The 20302-nt window shown below is 42.5% G+C and overlaps 1 protein-coding gene across 11 annotated transcripts in view; it reads left to right on the top strand.

The window, feature by feature from the left end:
* LOC116712074 (NACHT, LRR and PYD domains-containing protein 3-like) overlaps window positions 1-20302 on the top strand; it is a 1065068-nt gene that overhangs the window by 649988 nt on the left and 394778 nt on the right. The window contains exons 1-7 of one of the 11 annotated variants that reach the window (XM_032551835.1): window positions 7824-8021; window positions 8270-8389; window positions 9468-9688; window positions 11094-12882; window positions 13562-13738; window positions 15312-15488; window positions 16298-16471. The exons of 4 other annotated variants lie outside the window; for them this stretch is intronic. In XM_032551835.1, the coding sequence (XP_032407726.1) occupies window positions 7894-8021; window positions 8270-8389; window positions 9468-9688; window positions 11094-12882; window positions 13562-13738; window positions 15312-15488; window positions 16298-16471 (2786 nt within the window). In that variant the 5' untranslated portion in view covers window positions 7824-7893. Of the gene's footprint in view, window positions 1-4889; window positions 5043-5789; window positions 6049-7823; window positions 8022-8257; window positions 8390-9467; window positions 9689-11093; window positions 12883-13561; window positions 13739-15311; window positions 15489-16297; window positions 16472-20302 lie in introns of those variants that run through there. 6 more of the 11 variants (XM_032551834.1, XM_032551850.1, XM_032551844.1 and 3 more) reach the window with 6 other exon arrangements.

Below are 20302 nucleotides of genomic sequence, written 5' to 3'. Positions count from 1 at the left end.
ACAGACAGAGTGAAGAGGCTAATACCCAACATGAGGTCATGCAACTAGAGAGAACTTCCCAGATCCAGAACCTCCATGACTCTCCAATCAAGTGCCATGACATCTTTAAAGCCTTCCCTGACCAACATGGAGCCATCAGAGTGGTTCTGACCAATGGCGTTGCTGGTGTTGGAAAAACCTTCTCAGTGCAGAAGTTCACTCTGGACTGGGCAGAGGGCTTGGAGAACCAAGATGTCAGTGTGGTGGTTCTGCTTTCATTCAGAGTTGAACTTGATCAGAGATGAGCAGCACAGTCTTCTCACGCTGCTCCATGTTTTCCATCCAACCCTCCAGAAGCTCCCAGCAGAGCAGCTGGCTGTCTGCAAACTTCTCTTCATCTTTGATGGCCTAGATGAAAGCAGACTTTCACTGGACTTCAACAACAGTCAGCTGGTTTCTGACGTCACACAGAAGTCATCAGTCAACGTTCTGCTGACAAACCTCATCAAGGGGAACCTGCTTCCTTCGGCTCTCATCTGGATAACTACCAGACCTGCAGCAGCCAATCAGATCCCTCCTTCATGTGTTTCCAGGGTAACAGAAGTACGAGGCTTCACTGATGCCCAGAAGAAGGAGTACTTCAGGAAGAGGTTCAGTGATGAAGAGCTGTCCAGAAGAATCATCTCCCACATCAAGACCTCCAGGAGCCTCCACATCATGTGTGGAATCCCAGTCTTCTGCTGGATCACTGCTACAGTTCTGGAGAACATGGTGACCTCAGAGCAGAGAGGAGAGCTGCTAAAAACCATGACTGACATGTACTCACACTTCCTGCTGGTCCAGACAAAGAGGAAGGAGAACAAGTACCACAAAGGACAAGACACAAGTCCACAGGGGCTTTCGAAGGCCGACAGGGAAGTTCTTCTGAAGCTGGGGAGGCTGGCGTTTGAACATCTGGAGAAAGGAAACATCATTTTCTACCAAGAAGACCTGGAGCAGTGTGGTCTGGATGTCACAGAGGCCTCAGTGTACTCAGGAGTTTGTACAGAGATCTTCAAAACAGAGAGTGTGATCTTCCAGAAACCAGTCTACTGCTTTGTTCACCTGAGCATTCAGGAGTTTCTGGCTGCAGTCTACATGTTCCACTGTTTCACTAGCAGGAACTCAGAAGTGATGGAGAACATCCTGGGAGAAACATACAGTGAAACATCTCTGGAGGACTTCATGGAAAAAATGTTGGAGAAATCTCTTTTCAATAAAAATGGCCACATGGACATGTTTGTTCGCTTCCTTCATGGCCTCTCAGTTGAGTCCAACCAGAGACTTTTAGGAGGCCTGCTGGATCAGAGAGAGAACAGTCCAGAAAGCATTCAAAGAGTCATTGACAATCTGAAGGAGATGCGCAGTGATTATGTCTCCCCTGACAGAAGCATCAACATCTTCCACTGTCTGATGGAGATGAAAGATCTCTCAGTATATCATGAGATCCAACAGTTCCTGAAATCAGGGAACAGATCGGAGAAGGACCTCTCAGAGATCCAGTGCTCAGCTCTGGCTTACATGCTGCAGATGTCAGAGGAGGTTTTGGATGAGTTGGACCTAGAGAAATACAACACATCAGAGAAAGGACGACAGAGACTGATTCCAGCTGTGAGAAACTGCAGAAAGGCTCGGTCAGTCCAGGTGTTCAGATGTACACAATGCACATGTAGACTGGTTGGGCAAACTCCAAACCAGTTTAGCCTCAGTCTCCAGGAATAAAATCAGACTGCTCTTCCTGTATCTCAGTTCAGCTAACCAACAAACCCTTATTTCCAGAACCCCTGAATAAATCTCACCAGGGACACTTAGAATTGTGATCCCCATGAGGTTGGAACACACTCTGCAGCACCCCTTTTTGAAGAGCTGTATCAATCCCCCCAATATTCCAATCCAGGAGAGCTACCCTTAATATCCACACAATATTTCTTCTTTAAAATCATTAAATGCATTGTCTTTAAAAACTAACCTGATATATATTATATATTTAATGTGTTTAAATATTTTGAAAAATCATTTTCTCTACAGCAGGTCTATAGCTGAAATATGACCTAAAGCATGACCACAACATGAATGAAGACCAGGACAATTATCCAAACCAGGATCTAAACCATGATCTTAAATGTAAACTGAAGAGTTTCACTGTGTTATGTCTATGGAAAAAATATTTAAAGAGCAGATGTTTATCAGATGATGACATAACATTAATATTTTAATCTGCATTAAATCTGCATCAGATTGTCTGATTTAATTACTGTACAACTGACTTTACTTGTTCTCTAATCACAGACTTGTTGGCTGTAGACTCTCAGAGTCTGAATGTAAAATTGTGGCCTCTGCTCTGAAGTCCAATCCCTCCCACCTGACTGAACTGGAAATAAAGGAGATTTTTGGAGTGAGGACCTTTAAAGACTCTGGTATAAAGCACCTGTGTGACATACTGGAGAGTTCGGTCTGTAAAGTAAAAATCCTGAGGTTTGTTTTTCTCCATTGAACTAAACTCTTTCACAAACATTTTAGTAATTAATTTTAATTCTAAACATTTTTGCTTAAAGTGCATCTATAAGTTCTTTTAAATGGCATTAAAACTTTATCTGAGGTGAAATAGAAGCTATAAGGTGCTTTTCCACTGGCAAGTTGTGCACTAACCGGTTAATGTGAGGTTTGTATTTATCCCAGGCTTTCCCATTATACACTCTGTTCGTTGTTATTGTGGGCGGAACATGAAGGAGCAGCAGCTGTGGTCAACTCTACTAATGTTTGCAGCTACATTCAGTAGTGGAGAACCTCGAGATTGTGGTTCTGATGGACTCAAACCTAGCTATTTCATTTTGTCCTAGAGAAATTCATTGCTGATCTAAACATAATGATAAAATCTCAGATCAACTGTTAATTTCCCTATACACATAAATATAACTGCATTCTGGGACTTTGTTTTTTAAAGGTGCAACATTTTAAATTTACGTAATAAAGTCAAAAGATATAAACAAGTAGCCGTGCCTGAATTTTATTTATTTATTTTAAATCCAAAGAAAAAATTAATTTCACATCACAAGCTAATGTAGTTCCAGTGTTTCACACTATCAGTGCAAAACAGCATCTCCATCAGAAAGCTGACCACAGTTTCACTGTTTCTCTCTCCCTTTATTACTGTCTGTTCTTCAGAGAAAGAAACTGATAGCCTTTTCTCATGTGTTTCTAGCGCTGCTCCTGTTTTTACAGGGGAACAGTTATGAGTATAAAGCAGCTCTCTGATAGCAGACTTGTCCACGGTCCGCAACTGAACTATAATGTTATTTTGGAATTTTCAAAGCTATAAATCACATGCCAGTTAATGAATGTGGTTAGCTGTCAATCAAGCCTCTTTGGTTTGGTCCTGCTAGCATTACTCCTGACGTACAAAAATCAGAACAGCCAAGCAAAGTTGTGCTGAATTTGCTAATGGAAAACAAATCTGAATCTGACCAAGGCGGACCAGGACAGAACTGGTTAGAAGCAGTCTCGTGTATTTGGACTTCATACATAACAAGTGTGTTATGGAAAAAAATAATGACCAAGTACTGATAGAGAGCTTATAAGACAACCAATAATGAAGCAGAATGAATGAAAAACTTTGTCAGGTAGAGTCAACACATGGGTTTTACATCAAGGATAAGGGATCCTAAACAAGATGGAGACAGTCTGATTCCCATGCAGCTGGATAAAACTTCACCTCTCATATTTTATTCTTTATTCAGTTTGAGGAACTGCAGTTTGTCAGAGAGCAGCTGTTCTTCTCTGGTCTCAGCTCTGAAGTCCAACCCGTCCCATCTGACTGAACTGAACCTGAGCGACAACAACTTGGAAAATGCTGGAGTAAAGGAGCTGTGTGGTTTTCTAGAGACTCCTCTTTGTAAGCTGCAGAAATTGAGGTATAGCGTCATGCTTTAGTTTAGAGCTAATATTTATGACATTAAAGTTGGATTTACACCAATCCACAGACATATTGATATTAAACTGCTCCACACTCAGGATCTTCATGGGAAAGTCTAGTTTGGTTGAGGTAAAATTTCTTCATTTTCAAAACTTCACCAATTCTTAAAAAAAACAGGAAACAATTGCATGTGGGTTTCACATGCATAACATTCTCTCCCATTCCCAGCTATTTTATTGTTTATAAGAGCACAATGACTGCTAAAAGAGGAAGGTAGAAGAAATGAAAAATGCTGATTGGGCTTTTATTTTAATGTTTTGAATCAATTCACAACTTTAGTATGATTGTGGGTTTTTTTTGCATTATATACTGGATGACTTTAAAGTAGTTCAGTTCTTATTTCTGGGTGATGGTGGTAGGAGTTCATCCTGTAGTCGGTAGGTTGCTGGTTCGAACTACCTGGGTCTAACCAGCTGGTGGTTAGGGCCACCACATGCAGAAAAAGTAAATTTCACCTCCTGGTATTTCTTCGACAGGAATATATATAAAAAACCTGATGTTGAGTCATTTTGCAGATTAAGATACTCAAACACAACATGTCACAGTATGAGGTTCTTGTTCTGTGTGTCTGATCTGTTAAAGTTAGTTATGCAGTGAATATTCACCATGAGATAATGATTTTATAGCTATAGAATAATTGTTAAATAGTTACATTTATCCACATTTACTCCAAAATTAGCCTTGTTTTTTTTAAAAATGTTTTTTATGAAATCAAAACCAAATGTCTGGAGAACATGAGTTTGTATTGATGGAGCTGCTGTTGGAGATGCAGTCAACAGGTCTTTCTTGACTCAGTAGCTTGTCATTTTTAATTTTAATAGCTCTTTAACTAATCCTATTGGACTGTGTTGACCAGCATCCTGTTGGCTTTAGCTCACATGTTTTATTCTTTATTCAGATTGAACAACTGCGGGTTGTCAGAGATCAGCTGTTCTTCTCTGGTCTCAGTTCTGAAGTCCAAACCCTCCCATCTGACAGAACTGGAGCTGAGAGACAACAGCCTGAAAGAGACAGATGTCCAGCAGCTGAAGGATCATGTAGAAATTCTAAGGTCAGTAGATGACTGGCATGGGCGGTTCTAGACAGGCAAACAGGGGCCGATACCTCTGTAGAACTGGTCCTGGCCCCTGCTATGCCCCCTGTGCAGAAGACACGGATGTAACAGACATGTCACCTGCACTTATTGCATCCGTTCTCTCTGTCCCCCACACTTTTATCAGCCGTGACAATGTTTAATCCACTAGCATATGGCAATCTCTCCCCCCACCTACCCCCCAAGTCATTTTCAAACAAACCATCTCAGCAGATGTCTTCAAAGTTTCTCTGGTTTGGATCTGTCATTTCCTCATGCATGACAGATCAAACGTGAAGAAGACTTCTGGCTGCTCAAGCTGGTTAATGCATTGAGAGAAGAGGGATGGGTAACGTGACTGTAGACTGTTAGAAATCCAGGCAAGTCTTCTCCAATAAACCAGATAAACACATTCTTTATGATTTCTGAGGTAGGTAATATTCTGCAGGCTTAGAGATCTAAGTGCTGGAAGGATAGAGAGCTGGTTAGAAAGTTCTCAGAGTAAGGAGTGAAATGGGAGTGGTTCAGCACCTCACACAAGGTGTGTGATCTTGGAGCTCAGTGTGTTCACTGCAACACGTTAAGATGAGAGCTGAAAGGAAGCTGCTCCGAACAGGACTGAAGGCCCTGCTGCTCTTTCTACTGGATGTACTGCGTCACTGACTGCTGCTGGAGAGAAGCTGGAAACTCACTGATCTGATCTCTGCATCTTTCTTCTGCCTGCAGGTGGAAGTGGGAATGATCTTTGTAATGTAGAGAAGCTTCTCTGTGTCTTGCTGATCATCGGAGGTTGAAGCTGCAGCAGTTTGAATCTAAAGAGATTCTGACTGGATCATGATGATGAACTCTGAGATGAAAGATTTTCATGCTGTTCATTTTCTCATGTCTTTCATTTTGTGTCTGTTTTTTGGATCAGTAACTGTAAAGTTGATTCATTTTTGTCCTGTAACTAAAAAATTAAAGTAAAGCTCATTTCAACAGTTTATATCTTGCATATTCGCTTCATTCTAATGAAGTTTTTTTAAAAATAAAATATTAAATATTTCTTGCAGATGTTTAAGCAGCTCTAGTCATCGTATCTGCTGCTTCAAACAGCTCAGAGAGGAATTGATGGTTTCTTCCGTTGGAGGATTAAACTTTTTGTGATTCTAAATCAAATATTCATATGTGCTTCTTTTGGATGGTAAATTTGAAAGGTTAAAACACCTGAAGTTTCATCTGCTCTAGAGCCTCCTTTGGTGAACATTAGAATCACTTTCTTTACCAGCTCTGAGACTTTCAGAGTTTGTTTGAGGGATTTTCTCTGTTCTTGCAGAACGGTTCTGGTTCTGTTGGATCTGTGGCTCCATCTGAAAAAAATTCCATCTCTAGAGTAGCAACATGTGGAACCTCCTGCGGTTCATCCAGGTGCTAGGCTGGTAAAAACCAACTCATTTTTTATGTTTTTACTGCCTGCTGTAAAGTGAATTGCTCCCTTGATATAATAGAGATACTTTGGACCTTGAATATTGAAGTAGGGATGTTTACCTAGAAATAGAGCAGTCAGTACTTTCATATTTTCTGAATATCAGCTCAGCTGACAGTTTTGCATGTCAGTTGAGCTGTTAGTATGTCACTCTGAAACAACTCTGTAGCACAGAGCACTCATTGTCTCTTTATAGAAGAAATCTCCTAAAATCAGACTGAACTAAACATGCAGAGTCACAGTATAACCAAATCCACAAAAGTCTGATATGACCTGTTCCTCAGTTTAACCAGATAATTACTGGACCTGGGGCTCTGACTGAGATCTTCATCCAGTTTGGTTTTAAAACATAGCTACAACTTTTACGGTCAGAAAGTTAGTGGTTTGCAGAGAAAAGAAATTCCTACAAATTAGCTAAAAACTGACCCCCCGCCCCCAGAAAAACTGTTTGAATGTTTTATAGCTCAAATTTACTATTGATACAAAGGGAAGAAGAATTACAATAAAGATGTTTAAACAGGTAAATTCACCTTGACGGGGTGGAGTCTCAGGTGAGTCAGTTACAATCAGATACTAGATCAGGGAAAATGAGTTCAGATTCCATTTAGTAAGAGAACAGAACAAAGAGAAGAATCTAATCAAGGTGAGTGTTATTCAAATTCTTCCTTTTTTACTCTGTGTGGTTTACTTTTTACAGTTACTATGCAAGGCAGCTTGATTTAAATAGCATGTTTCAGGAAAAGGCAATTCAAAGCACTTAAACATAGAAGTTAAAGACAACATACATTAAGAAAAAGCGAAATACATTAAGACTAAACAAGGTTTTAAAAATAAACTTAAAAAGGTTAAGAGTAAGCATCAGCAAATCTGAGTTTTGGAACTCATTTCAATACTGTAGAACTCAGGGTGGAATTATTCCAGATTTCTGGAGAACAAAAACTGAAGGCTGCTTCAGCATGTTTAGTTCTGACTCATGGAATGGTTAGTAAGTTTGATTCAGATGGTCTATAGCATTGGAGAAGATCAGATATGTAGACTAGGCTTTTAGCAGGTGCTTTATAAACCCTTAGAGCTAGACTGACATGCTAGTCTTTTTTTGTCTTTTCTAAGGATTCTCACAGCGGCATTTTGAAGAAGCTGAAACTCATTGATTTTAATTTTCTGATAGTTCAGTGAAAACAGTGTTGCAATAATCAAGTCTGCTCAAAACAAAGGCATACACTAAATTTTTAGAATCTTGTTGGGATGAGTCTAATTCTGACAATATTTTTAAGGTTGTAAGATGGTTTCTTTATGATAAACTAGAAAATAATTACTAAAAACTCATTGTTACTAATTTCTGTCTCTCAGACTGACATTTAGATTATGGATGATTGTGAGTTAAAGGAACACAAAGCTGAACCTCCAGGATCCAGCTATCCTTTTATGAAAAATGACTCATCCAAATCAAGACCTCCAGACTTCAGTAATGAGGCTGGCCCCTCCGACATCAAGTAAGAAATACATTTCTGTTTCTGAGACTCTACAGAGATAAACTATATATGATATTAGCTAGTTGATTGGTATCTTACATGAACATCTTGTAAGATTTTTTATTTAATCTTAAAGCTAAAAAAGCAAATATGAATTAGTACATCAATGTTTCAACCCACTGACAGAGTTTATGTTCAGAGCTTCTTTATTGGTTTTTATCACAGTTTCTCACTGGTTAATGTGATCTGAATAACAGGTTTGTTTTCAGAGGTCAGAACCACAGAGAGATAGCAAAACCTCCAGGATCCACCTGTCCGTCTATGAGGAGTGACTGGTCAAAAGAACAACCGATTTACTTCAGTAATGAACCAGGGCTCCCAGACACAGAGTAAGAAACCAGTTTCTAACTGATGCACTGCCAAAAATGCCCAAAGCAAGTTAAAATACATAGAAAGTAAGTGAAAATGATACTTTTTGATCAACATTCAAGAATTATTGACTTAAAACAAGTTCATATATATCAATGAAAAGTTACTAGTAAATTTTGTGTTATTTAAAAAGTACAGACATTTGTACTAGAACCTAGAAAAAAATATTCAGCTATCCATCCATTTCAGAGAAGATGTAAAAAAAAAAGAGCCAACTTTCAACATTGGTTTTAGCTGCTATTTAGACTAATCAGATGGACTTACTAGAGCCCTCTGAACCTTTGGTGGCAAGTATACACAGAAACAATAGAGGTCAGATCGAAATGGAAATTAGAACACAGAGCATAAAATGATATAGACCACTGAAATAAAGCAGGAATGAGGTTCATAAACATGGACAATAACTAAAGATACAACTGCAAACAGCTTGACAATAAAGCTACAAAATGAGCAGAAGACCAAAGTCCAAGGGGTAATCATGAAGTCAATTTCAGTAGAGCCAACTTTATTTGACCAATAAAAGAACTGAACATTGTGAAATTTATGAGGTGGGGTTCTGTTTATTCATATTTCTACACTGGAATCAAGCGCTTAATCAGCTTTTGATCTATTTGGGCAGTAAAGCATTTTGATTCTACTGGAATCCGAAAATTTCACATGGTGGACAATTTTGGGTGAAGTTCGGTGAGTTTTTGAATATGTTAAGGCCTCCAAAAGGCTGTGTATTTTGTTGGAAAAATAAGAATAGAAAATGTTGCAATTACAATAGGCCTTCTCAGCGCTGTTGTTGCTTGGGCCTAATTATTGTCCCAGAAACATTTTTGAAATAGACAAATACAATAAACGAAAAATTAATCATAAAACCAAATATAATACAATGAAATACTTCAACCCAGAAATCCTTAATATTCTGAGGTTCTGTTGCAAGCCAACGTTGGTTCATGGTTGCATTGTAACGTCATGAACCAAGGTGTTCAGTAGAACAGCTTCATCCTGTTGTTAGTGAATTATTTCAGTGATAGAGAAATATCTTCACAGATGGAGGGCGAGTAGCAGCGTTGGTGTGGAGGAGCAGCAGTCCTGCTGTGCTTTGTGTCACAAGGTCTTGATGGATCCAGTCTCTACTAGCTGTGAACACTGGTTCTGTAGCCAGTGCCTCACATCATACTGGGACCAGTCTGCTTCATCAGAATGCTCCTCCTGTCCCCAGTGTGGGAAAAGACCCAGAACATCAGCCAATCAGAGCAGCTGTGCACCAGGTGAGATTGAAAATCTACAACCAAAGCTTAATTCCATTCTTCAAGATTTGTCCCACAATGAGTGAGTTGCTGGTTCAATTCCTGTTCTATCCATCTCCTTTGTGTCCTTGCGCAAGACACTTTACCTACCTTGCCTGCTGGTGGTGGTCTCAGTTTTTCCCTCTGGTGTAAACAAAAGTGTTCAACGCAACAAGCTAAGAGATTTGCTTTTAAATGGGTCTGTTTTCAGTCTGTTGTATTAACTGCTTTAAGATTACCGTAAATATCTCCTCAAAGCTTCTGGTCATTTTACTGAATGAAAATGAAAAGGTGGAAATGGCAACATACTGCTTTTGCAAAGAAAAGGAAGTAATCTGACTGGCAGAAAGTTAAAAAGTTTTACATGCTAAAACACAACATTAACCAATTTTATTGGGAACAGCAAACAAGCAAATACAATTTGTTAAACTAGGAGGGCCGAAGGTAGTCCACGTAGACAACACTCCTATTCAGTCTAGAGATGGCCAAATGGCCTAAGTACCCTTAAGTACCCTTAAGTACCCTGAACTGACTAGTTGTAGGTATCATAGATACCCACCCCCAACATGGACTATTCACATCCCTACCTTCTGGCCTGACGGTCAACGACCACATGTACAATAGAACAATAGAAGAATAGAAGAATGGATGAATGGAGGCTAATTTGAGCCATCAGAGTCGTCAGTTTGGACAGGGTCTCGTGGCCCTGTTTCGGCCCGTCTAGGGAGAAATCGAAAACCTGGCCCTCCTAGTATGCCATCATCAAAATAGTTTTCATCAACAAATATGGGAAAGAAGAATTAATCAGTGTTCCAGTTATTAATGATGAAAGGCAACCCTTAATAAGGATTTTTATTTAGTAGAACTCAGTAATTTAACATCTTTGCAGTTTTCTGGAATGTAGGTCTAGATTTGTAGTGCAACAAAGCCTAATGCTGCTTCTCCATGCTTAGTGCTGAATCTGATGATTTAGAGTAGAACTGAACCATAAGACGTGAGTGATCTGGAAAGTTGATACTAACTAACTCTGCTGCTAACCGACTCTAAAATGGAGTACAAGTGTTCTGCATCTGACTGACTTTTTAGGCAGACCTGCAAATACATATTTGCAAACAAGTTTGTCCTGCATTTAATATCTGATCTGCTTTGTTAATGAGATACTTATAGTGGACAAACACGGGGCATTAAACAAAGACAGACAAATGCTGTTTACCAGTAGAATAACAATCTAAGGATGGATGTGATTGTTTACAATTGTTTATTACATTATTTGAAGTCAGAGCTTATAAGAATAACACCTAATAATGTTCCTAAGGACTTTGTTCCAACTGAATCAAAAAATGTTTTTTTCTTTTTTACTTACATTGCCTTCTTTTCTTCCTTTCAGAAAATGTTGGTCTGCAGGAGGTTTTAGAGGAACATAAGAATAGTCTAAGGAGGAGATGTAAATGTGTGACTGAAGAAAGTGATGAAACAGGAAGTAGAACCCTCTTCAACAGGATCTACACTGATCTCTACATCACAGAGGGACACAGTGAAATGGTTAATACTCAACATGAGGTCATGCAACTAGAGAGAACTTCCCAGATCCAGAACTTCCATGACTCTCCAATCAAGTGCCATGACATCTTTAAAGCCTTTCCTGACCAACATGGAGCCATCAGAGTGGTTCTGACCATTGGGATTGCTGGTATTGGAAAAACCTTCTCAGTTCAGAAGTTCACTCTGGACTGGGCAGAGGGCTTGGAGAACCAAGATGTCAGTGTGGTGGTAATGCTTTCGTTCAGGGAGCTAAACTTGATCAGAGATGAGCAGCACAGTCTTCTCACTCTGCTCCATGTTTTCCATCCAACACTCCAGAAGCTCCCAGCAGAGCTGCTGGCTGTCTGCAAACTTCTCTTCATCTTTGATGGCCTAGATGAAAGCAGACTTTTACTGGACTTCAACAACAGTCAGCTGGTTTCTGACGTCACACAGAAGTCATCAGTCAACGTTCTGCTGACAAACCTCATCAAGGGGAACCTGCTTCCCTCGGCTCTGATCTGGATAACTTCCAGACCTGCAGCAGCCAATCAGATCCCTCCTTCATGTATTTCCAGGGTAACAGAAGTACGAGGCTTCACTGACGCCCAGAAGGAGGAGTACTTCAGGAAGAGGTTCAGTGATGAAGAGCTGTCCAGCAGAATCATCTCCTACATCAAGACCTCCAGGAGCCTCCACATCATGTGTGCAATCCCAGTGTTCTGCTGGATCACTGCTACAGTTCTGGAGAACATGTTGACCTCAGAGCAAAGAGGAGAGCTGCCCAAGACCATGACTGACATGTACTCACACTTCCTGCTGGTCCAGACAAAGAGGAAGAAGAAGTACCACGGAGTACATGAGAGAAGTCCACAGGAGCTGATGAATGCTGATGGGGAAGTTCTTCTTAAGCTGGGGAGGCTGGCGTTTGAACATCTGGAGAAAGGAAACATCATGTTCTACCAAGAAGACCTGGAGCAGTTTGATCTGGATGCCACAGAGGCCTTGGTGTACTCAGGAGTTTGTACAGAGATCTTCAAAAGAGAGAATCTGATCTTCCAGAAGCAGGTCTATTCCTTTGTTCACCTGAGCATTCAGGAGTTTCTGGCTGCAGTCTACATGTTCCACTGTTTCACCAACAGAATCACAGAGGCGATGGAGAAATTCTTAGGACAAAAGAATTATGACATATCTCTGGAGGGCTTAATGAAAAACGTCCTAGAGAAATCCTTCCAAAGTAAAAATGGCCACCTGGACCTGTTTGTTCGCTTCTTTCATGGCCTCTCAGTTGAGTCGAACCAGAGACTTTTAGGAGACCTGCTGGATCAGACAGATAACAATTCAGAAACCATCCAAAAAATCATCAACAATCTGAAGGAGATTACCACTGATGATATCTCTCCTGACAGAAGCATCAACATTTTCCACTGTCTGTTGGAGATGAAGGACATCTCAGTTTATCAGGAGGCCCAACAGTTCCTGAAGTCAGAAAATAGATCAGGGGGGAAGCTCTCAGAGATCCAGTGCTCAGCTCTGGCCTACATTCTGCAGATGTCAGAGAAGGTTTTGGATGAGTTGGACCTGGAAAAGTACAATACATCAGAGAATGGACGACTGAGACTGATTCCAGCTGTGAGGAACTGCAGAAAGGTTCGGTGAGTCCAGATGTCTTTACTGTGTGAATGCTGATTCAGCATTACCACAATCCTGTTTATTCGGCATTATTATTGTTTCATTCATTGTAGTATTTTAATCATTAATATAGCTAAATGCTGAGCTTTGTGCAGATGTGTCCCTTGTCCTACATACTTGAATTAAATATCAAAACTGCCCAATGAGCATGCATTCAAACTTTATAGATTTCTGCAAATGAGCCCACCTATGTTCAGTGTGTTGAACATAGAAACATCTAAAAGTTGCAGGACAGCAGTCTTTCGGGGCTGGACTTTAAGACCACTTATCTATAACATGTGTAATGTCACCTGTCAGAAGTGAATATTAAAGAATGTTTTATCCCTTCTTACCTGTTACCTAAAACAAGATATAAATACAAAACCATCAAATATGCCTTATTATATTTCTGCCTTATTGTTCAATAATTATCCACATTCACAGGTGAGCATTTTCATCACTCTGTCCTCTGCAAATTGTTAATGATTTTATGCTCACTCCTTTATGATCCAGGTGTTCTGGAACATATCCTGAACCATGACGTGTATCAAACTAAGTTTGATACAGACTGAAAATATTCACTGTTTTGCTATTATAGAGCCAATGTACATGAGATGATGACATCAACATTTAGTCAGTGGAGTACTTCTTGTCTAATTGCAGACTTGTTGGCTGTGGACTCTCAGAAAATGAATGTGAAGTTGTGGCCTCAGCTCTGAAATCTAACCCCTGCCACCTGACTGAAGTGGACATAAGTGTGATTCACAGAGTGCGAAACTCTGGAATGAAGCATCTGTGTGTGTTACTGGAGAGTTCAATCTGTAAACTACAGATCCTGAGGTTGGTTTTCTTCATTTTCCTCCTCCCCCAAGTAAAATGATTAATTGATGCTTTGATTTTGATTTTGATTTTAAGATCCAACTTTTCAAGAAAATGTAAGCAAACAGGTATGAACTTTCAAGACAAAGTGAAAACCAATCAGGTCCTGCAGATTCATTTGAAGTTTTCTCAGAGGAGCAAGAGGATTGACTTTATGTTGAAAGAGGGAACGTCCTGACTGTTGTCTGTGTTTATGCACAGGAAAGAGTCGAGGACTCCAACAGTGTGGTGGTGGTGGTCTCAATTTCTTATACAAAAGACAAACAAGTGTGTTCCAATTATTGAAGATCACAGTTCTCACACTTCTTGTAAAATTTACTCAGCTAGGATTGTCCCTCATAACCAGTCTCATTGATTTTGTTCACAATCAAACCATGGCTTGTTTCCACAAGCCATGGTTGTGGAAACAAGGTTGTCTCGTTTGAGATCCTCAAAATCTCTGCTTTTAAAAAAAGCAGAGAATATATGGCTCTTTTGGCTTCTTCGGGCTATGACATCCAAAGTGCACTGCAGGAAGCCACTGGTGAATGTGAAAAGAGAAGAGACAATAACCTCCCGTACGTTTGAGGCCATAGTTCTCAACCAGAAAGAGATGGACTGTCTCTTTGAGTTGATCTCTGTCTCAAATAGGGGACTTTGAATATCTTGACAGGCACTCTACACTTGGTGTCTTGTTCATGAGTGATTGTAGGCTAGAAGAGGAGACAGACAGATTAATTGGAGTTTCATCTGTAGTAATACAGGTACCTTTTTCAGTCTGCTATAGTGAAGAAAGAGCTTAGCCAAAAGCAAAACCCTCAATTTACCAGTATGTGTTATTACACTCACCTATGATGATGAGATATAGATTACGACTGAAGAAATAAAATCCCAGACACAAGTGAACAAGAACTTTGTCTTTGAGGGGAGGTAAAAGGGTTGTTCCTTTAACAAATTGAGGTGGCTGATTTAAATGATCAGAATTGCTCCAAGGCACACCCCACAGGGAACAAACCTTGGAGAAGACCTGAACAGCATATATAGTCAACAGCTCATTCTGGGTAATCCAGAATGAGCTGGAGGAGGAGGCTGGGGAAATAAATTTCTGGGGTTTTCTTCTTGCCTCTTTTGACTTTTTGTTTTTGGATAAGCAGATGACAATGGTTGAATGGATGGATGGATGCTAAGGTCCAATCTGTAGTTGTTACTGAGACTAGTATTTAGATGTTTAGAAAGAACCCTAATATATTTAGGATTTACTTTGAAAAATATGGAAAGAAAAGTTTAACACTATGAGAAAGGAAATCTAAGCAAGCAGTAAGCAATTCTGTCTAGATTGTTTTCATTCATGTAACAGTCAACTTGATTAACTTTGCTATTTTTCTGCTTGTTTTTACTCTTAAAATTAGTTTTACTGGAACAAATATTAGGAATCTGGTCATTCTGTTTGTGTGACATTCACTAAAATTAATCTACATTTACTATAAATGTGTTAGTATTTAGTTTTAACCTGCATCCCATTGGTTTTACTTTACATGTTTTATTTTTTATTCAGATTGAACTTCTGCAGTTTGTCAGAGATCAGTTGTTCTTCTCTGGTCTCAGCTCTGAAGTCCAACCCCTCCCATCTGACAGAACTGGACCTGAGCAGGAACGAAAACCTGAAAGATTCTGGAGTGCAAGATTTATGCGGTTTTCTACAGAGTTCTCTCTGCAACCTACAGGCATTAATGTAAGACACCATGTTTTAGTTTAATGCTGATATTTACCATGTGAAAGACGAGTTAACACTAAACCGCACGCATACAGCTGATATTGAACTGATCCACACTGAGAATATTCATGGTAATGCTAAGTACTTTGGGCAAGTTAGTTTCTTTTTTTAACCTCTTTTTATAAGTTATCATGTAATAACCACACAATGTAAAAAACTAGGTTAAATATTTAGGGTTACAGGTGTTATTTTTCATCCTAAGATATTGAATTTTTTATTGAAAGTTCAGTGCCTTAAATATTTGTTGCTGACTCTCATTGACAAAGTTTTAAAGAAAAGAAACATTGTGAGGAAATGTCTTCAAGCCCACAGATATGAAATGAGGAGGACAATGGTGGTAGGACTTTGTTTTGCAACTGTTGGGTTGGTAGTTGTGTTCTAGGCAAGACATTTCACCTGGCTTGCCTAAAGGTGGTGGTCAGAGGTTCCCAACGTGCTGCTGACTACCAGCAGCATGTGAATATGTGCATGAATGGGTGAATGACCTAGACCAGTGTTTCCCAACCCTGGCAGTCAAGGCACACTGCCCTGGATTCTTTAGACGTTTCTCTGCTTTAATACACCTGATTCAGATGATTGCAGTTCTGTTTGTTTTAATCCATGAAATCAGTTTTATTTGACAAAATATTAGTTATAATATTAGACATTTCTTTCTTTGTATGACTTACACAGAAAAATATATTTTATACATTTAAATTATTTGTTAATGTTTCAACTTTAATCTGCATTTGGACATCCTCAGATCTCATGTTTTGTTCTTTAACCAGACTGGAGGATTGTAGGTTGTCAGAGATCAGCTGTGCTTCACTCGTCTCAGCTCTGAAGTGCAACCCCTCGCATCTGACAGAATTGGACCTGAGCTGCAATGACCTGAAAGATGCTGGAGTGAAGATACTCTGTGGTTTTCTACAGAGTCCCATCTGCAAACTGCAAAAATTGAAGTAAGACACCATGTTTTAGTTTTGGGCTGAAATTTATGGTGTGAAAGCTGCTGAGGATCCTTATGGTAAAGCTTGTCCTCTTCTTCACTGCTTCGTTTCAGTAAAGATTAATTTTAATTTTTCAAACTCCTTTCATGATAACCAGACATCATGAAACAATGAGTTAAATTTCAGTATGCAGTTGTATTTATTATCCAGAATCCAGTGAATTGAGAGCTGATAATCCAGAAAGTTCCCATTCCTAGCAACATTATTCAATCATTTTGAGCCAACATACTCAGCATTGTGGAATGCAGAAAGAATCCCAGATTCTCTTAAAGACTCCAATTCTGGAGAGGAACCCTGGTCCTCTTGTTCTCCTCTGTACGTGGCTACAACGTCCCAGTGCTATTGTTGTGTCTCTCTGAAACATCTACACAGAGGTTTGATTGAAGTAGACTGGAAGGTGGAGCCATTGTCAGCTATAATGGTTACAGCTGTGAATTTAGACTTTAATAAAGTGTTTTTTTCCCATTTTGATTTTCTGTGGTCAAATGTTTTTTTGTATTTATTAATCATCATTGGGCAGGAAATAATGAGAGTAAAGAGGAAAACATGCAGCTAATGGCCTGAGACTGGCAATTGAACTCAGAACAGAAACATTAGGAAAACATTCTCTGTACATGGTCCATGCAGTCTACCCATTAAGAAACCCATAACCCCAGTCAAATGGTTTAATTAGAAATAATAAAAAAATCTGCAGATAAAAAGTAAAATAGAATTGAAAAACAGTGATTTGTTGTCAGGATCTGTGTTTTCTGTGTTCATTTAGAGTTTTTTGTGTCCTTAAGTCTCTTCGTTGTCCTGTCCTCCCCTTGATTGTTCCCAGGTGTGTCTCGTCTCTGTGATTACCCTCCTGTGTATTTAACTCCACCTGTGTTCCTTGTTCCTCGTCGGGTCCTCGTCAATGTTAGCTTCTTCGTCGTTCTGTGTTTCCTTGTGCCTGCTGCTTGTTCCCGGACTTATTTATCATTAAACATCCCTTATTCATCTCATCTGGGTCTACAGCGTCTGCCTCACCACCTCACCCGCACCGCTTCCTGACAGAAGGACCCGACCTGACAGTACGGTGAGGCACGCTGGTTTTATTTTCCATCATGGACCCAGATGAGTTTAAGGAGCTGACGGAAACCATCAGGGAGTACGAGGAGGCAATGGCCAAGCCGTACGCTGCCATCCGACGCCTCGGTTTCGCCATCCGCTTGGGACACCTGCTGGACTACTGGGTTCCTCGCTTTCCGCACCCGGGGTTGGTGGAGTTGCAGAGGGAGGCAGAGTGGGAGCGTATAGCGGCTCTAGCCGTCATGGCTGGCGAACCTCTGCCTCCCAAACCGCACAGTTTCTCCGCCAGCCCAGATCCTGCTCCAGCTCCACCGGAGGCCGTTCCAGCCGGCGCTCCAGCCGGCGCACCGGAGGCCGTTCCAGCCGGCGTTCCAGCCGGCGCACCGGAGGCCGTTCCAGCCGGCGTTCCAGCCGGCGCACCGGAGGCCGTTCCAGCCGGCGTTCCAGCCGGCGCACCGGAGGCCGTTCCAGCCGGCGTTCCAGCCGGCGCACCGGAGGCCGTTCCAGCCGGCGTTCCAGCCGGCGCACCGCAGGCCGAATCAGCCGGTGTTCCAGCCGGCGCACCCCAGGCCGCCCGGAGACAGCGACGTGAGCCGCCGGTGGACCCGGCCCCTCGTCGCCTTCCGGAGCTGTCACCTCCGCTGCCGGTTCCCAGGCTCCGCTGCAGCTCGCCCCCGCAGCCGGTTCCCAGGCTTCGCTGCGGCTCGCCCCCGCAGCCGGTTCCCAGGCTTCGCTGCGGCTCGCCCCCGCAGCCGGCCCCGAGGCTCCGCTCCGGCTCACCTCCAGCCGGCGCACCCGAGGCCGAATCAGCCGGCGTTCCAGCCGGCGCACCCGAGGCCGAATCAGCCGGCGTTCCAGCCGGCGCACCCGAGGCCGAATCAGCCGGCGTTCCAGCCGGCGCACCCGAGGCCGAATCAGCCGGCGTTCCAGCCGGCGCACCCGAGGCCGAGTCAGCCGGCGTTCCAGCCGGCGTTCCTTCCGAGACTCCCAGTGTTCCTTCCGAGACCCAGACCCCCAGCGCTCCGACTCAGACTCCCTGTGTTCCTCCAGAGACTCCCTGTGTTCCTACCGAGACCCAGACCCTCTACGTTCCTTCCGAGACCCCGACTCCCGAGACCCTCTACGTTCCCTCCGAGACCCCGACTCCCGAGACCCTCTGCGTTCCTCCTGAGACCCTGACCTTCTGCGTTCCTCCTGAGACCCTGACCTTCTGCGTTCCTCCTGAGACCCTGACCTTCTGCGTTCCTCCTGAGACCCTGACCTTCTGCGTTCCTCCTGAGACCCTGACTTCCAGCGTTCCTCCTGAGACCCTGACTTCCAGCGTTCCTCCTGAGACCCTGACTTCCAGCGTTCCTCCTGAGACCCTGACCTCCTGCGTTCCTCCTGAGACCGAGACTCCCTGCGTTCCACCCGAGACCGAGACTCCCTGCGTTCCACCCGAGACCGAGACTCCCTGCGTTCCACCCGAGACCGAGACTCCCTGCGTTCCACCCGAGACCGAGACCCCCAGCGTTCCGACCGAGACCCCCTGTGCTCCACCAGAGACCCTGCCTCGGGGGGCTCGTCGTCGCCGTCTGTGGGCGGCCCCCGGGACTCATCGCCACCTCCAGCGCCGCGGACGGCCGCCGGACCGCCTCCGTGGTTCCCGCCTCCAGCGCCGCGGACGGCCGCCGGACCGCCTCCGTGGTTCCCGCCTCCAGCGCCGCGGACGGCCGCCGGACCGCCTCCGTGGTTCCCGCCGCCGCGGACGACCGCCGGACCACCTCCGTGGTTCCTGCCTCCTTTGCCTCCGCCCACCCTGTGGGTAGTTTTTTGTTTGTTTTTGGACTCTTGGCCCTTCTTGTGTTTCCGCCCACGATGGTGGGTTGTTTTTTGTTTTTCTGGACTCTGGCCCCCCGTCCAGCGCCCCTCCGCCCACCCTTGTTGTGTTTTTGTTTTTTCTGGACTCTGGCCCCCCATCCGGCGCCCCTCCGCCCACCCTTGTTGTGGTTTTTTTTTTTTTGGGCGTCTGGTAGCCGCCCTTGAGGGGGGGGTACTGTCAGGATCTGTGTTTTCTGTGTTCATTTAGAGTTTTTTGTGTCCTTAAGTCTCTTCGTTGTCCTGTCCTCCCCTTGATTGTTCCCAGGTGTGTCTCGTCTCTGTGATTACCCTCCTGTGTATTTAACTCCACCTGTGTTCCTTGTTCCTCGTCGGGTCCTCGTCAATGTTAGCTTCTTCGTCGTTCTGTGTTTCCTTGTGCCTGCTGCTTGTTCCCGGACTTATTTATCATTAAACATCCCTTATTCATCTCATCTGGGTCTACAGCGTCTGCCTCACCACCTCACCCGCACCGCTTCCTGACATTTGTCATTTACTTTAATCTTTTCAATCTCTTCAAAAAAACTTTAAGATTAGTTTGTTCATATTCTAACAGGATGTCCTTGGAAGAGTTTTGTTTCTATTTGTGTTATTTGATGTAACTTACCAGGGCAAAAAATTAATATATTCTATTTTGCTAAATGGAGTATATTTCCTGAAATCGTCTGAAGACAGTTTTTTGTTTGTTGTTGGGGTTTTTGCTGTAAAACTGAGCTTGAGCCCCTGATCTTAGGTCAGCACAGGGCAGCATTTGGATCCTCAGTTCACATTTCCTCCAAATTTCCTACTGGCTTCCATGTTTTCTTTGAAATTAGTTATTTAAATACACAATGTGAGTTTGCATAGGTGGAGCTGAAAGAGTTTTAGGGTCAA

The sequence above is a fragment of the Xiphophorus hellerii genome, chromosome 21 (genome assembly GCF_003331165.1).
Source record: "Xiphophorus hellerii strain 12219 chromosome 21, Xiphophorus_hellerii-4.1, whole genome shotgun sequence".
NCBI lineage: Eukaryota > Metazoa > Chordata > Actinopteri > Cyprinodontiformes > Poeciliidae > Xiphophorus > Xiphophorus hellerii.
Note: the sequence above shows the minus strand (reverse complement) of the source record. Positions and strands in the feature narration are given on the sequence as shown.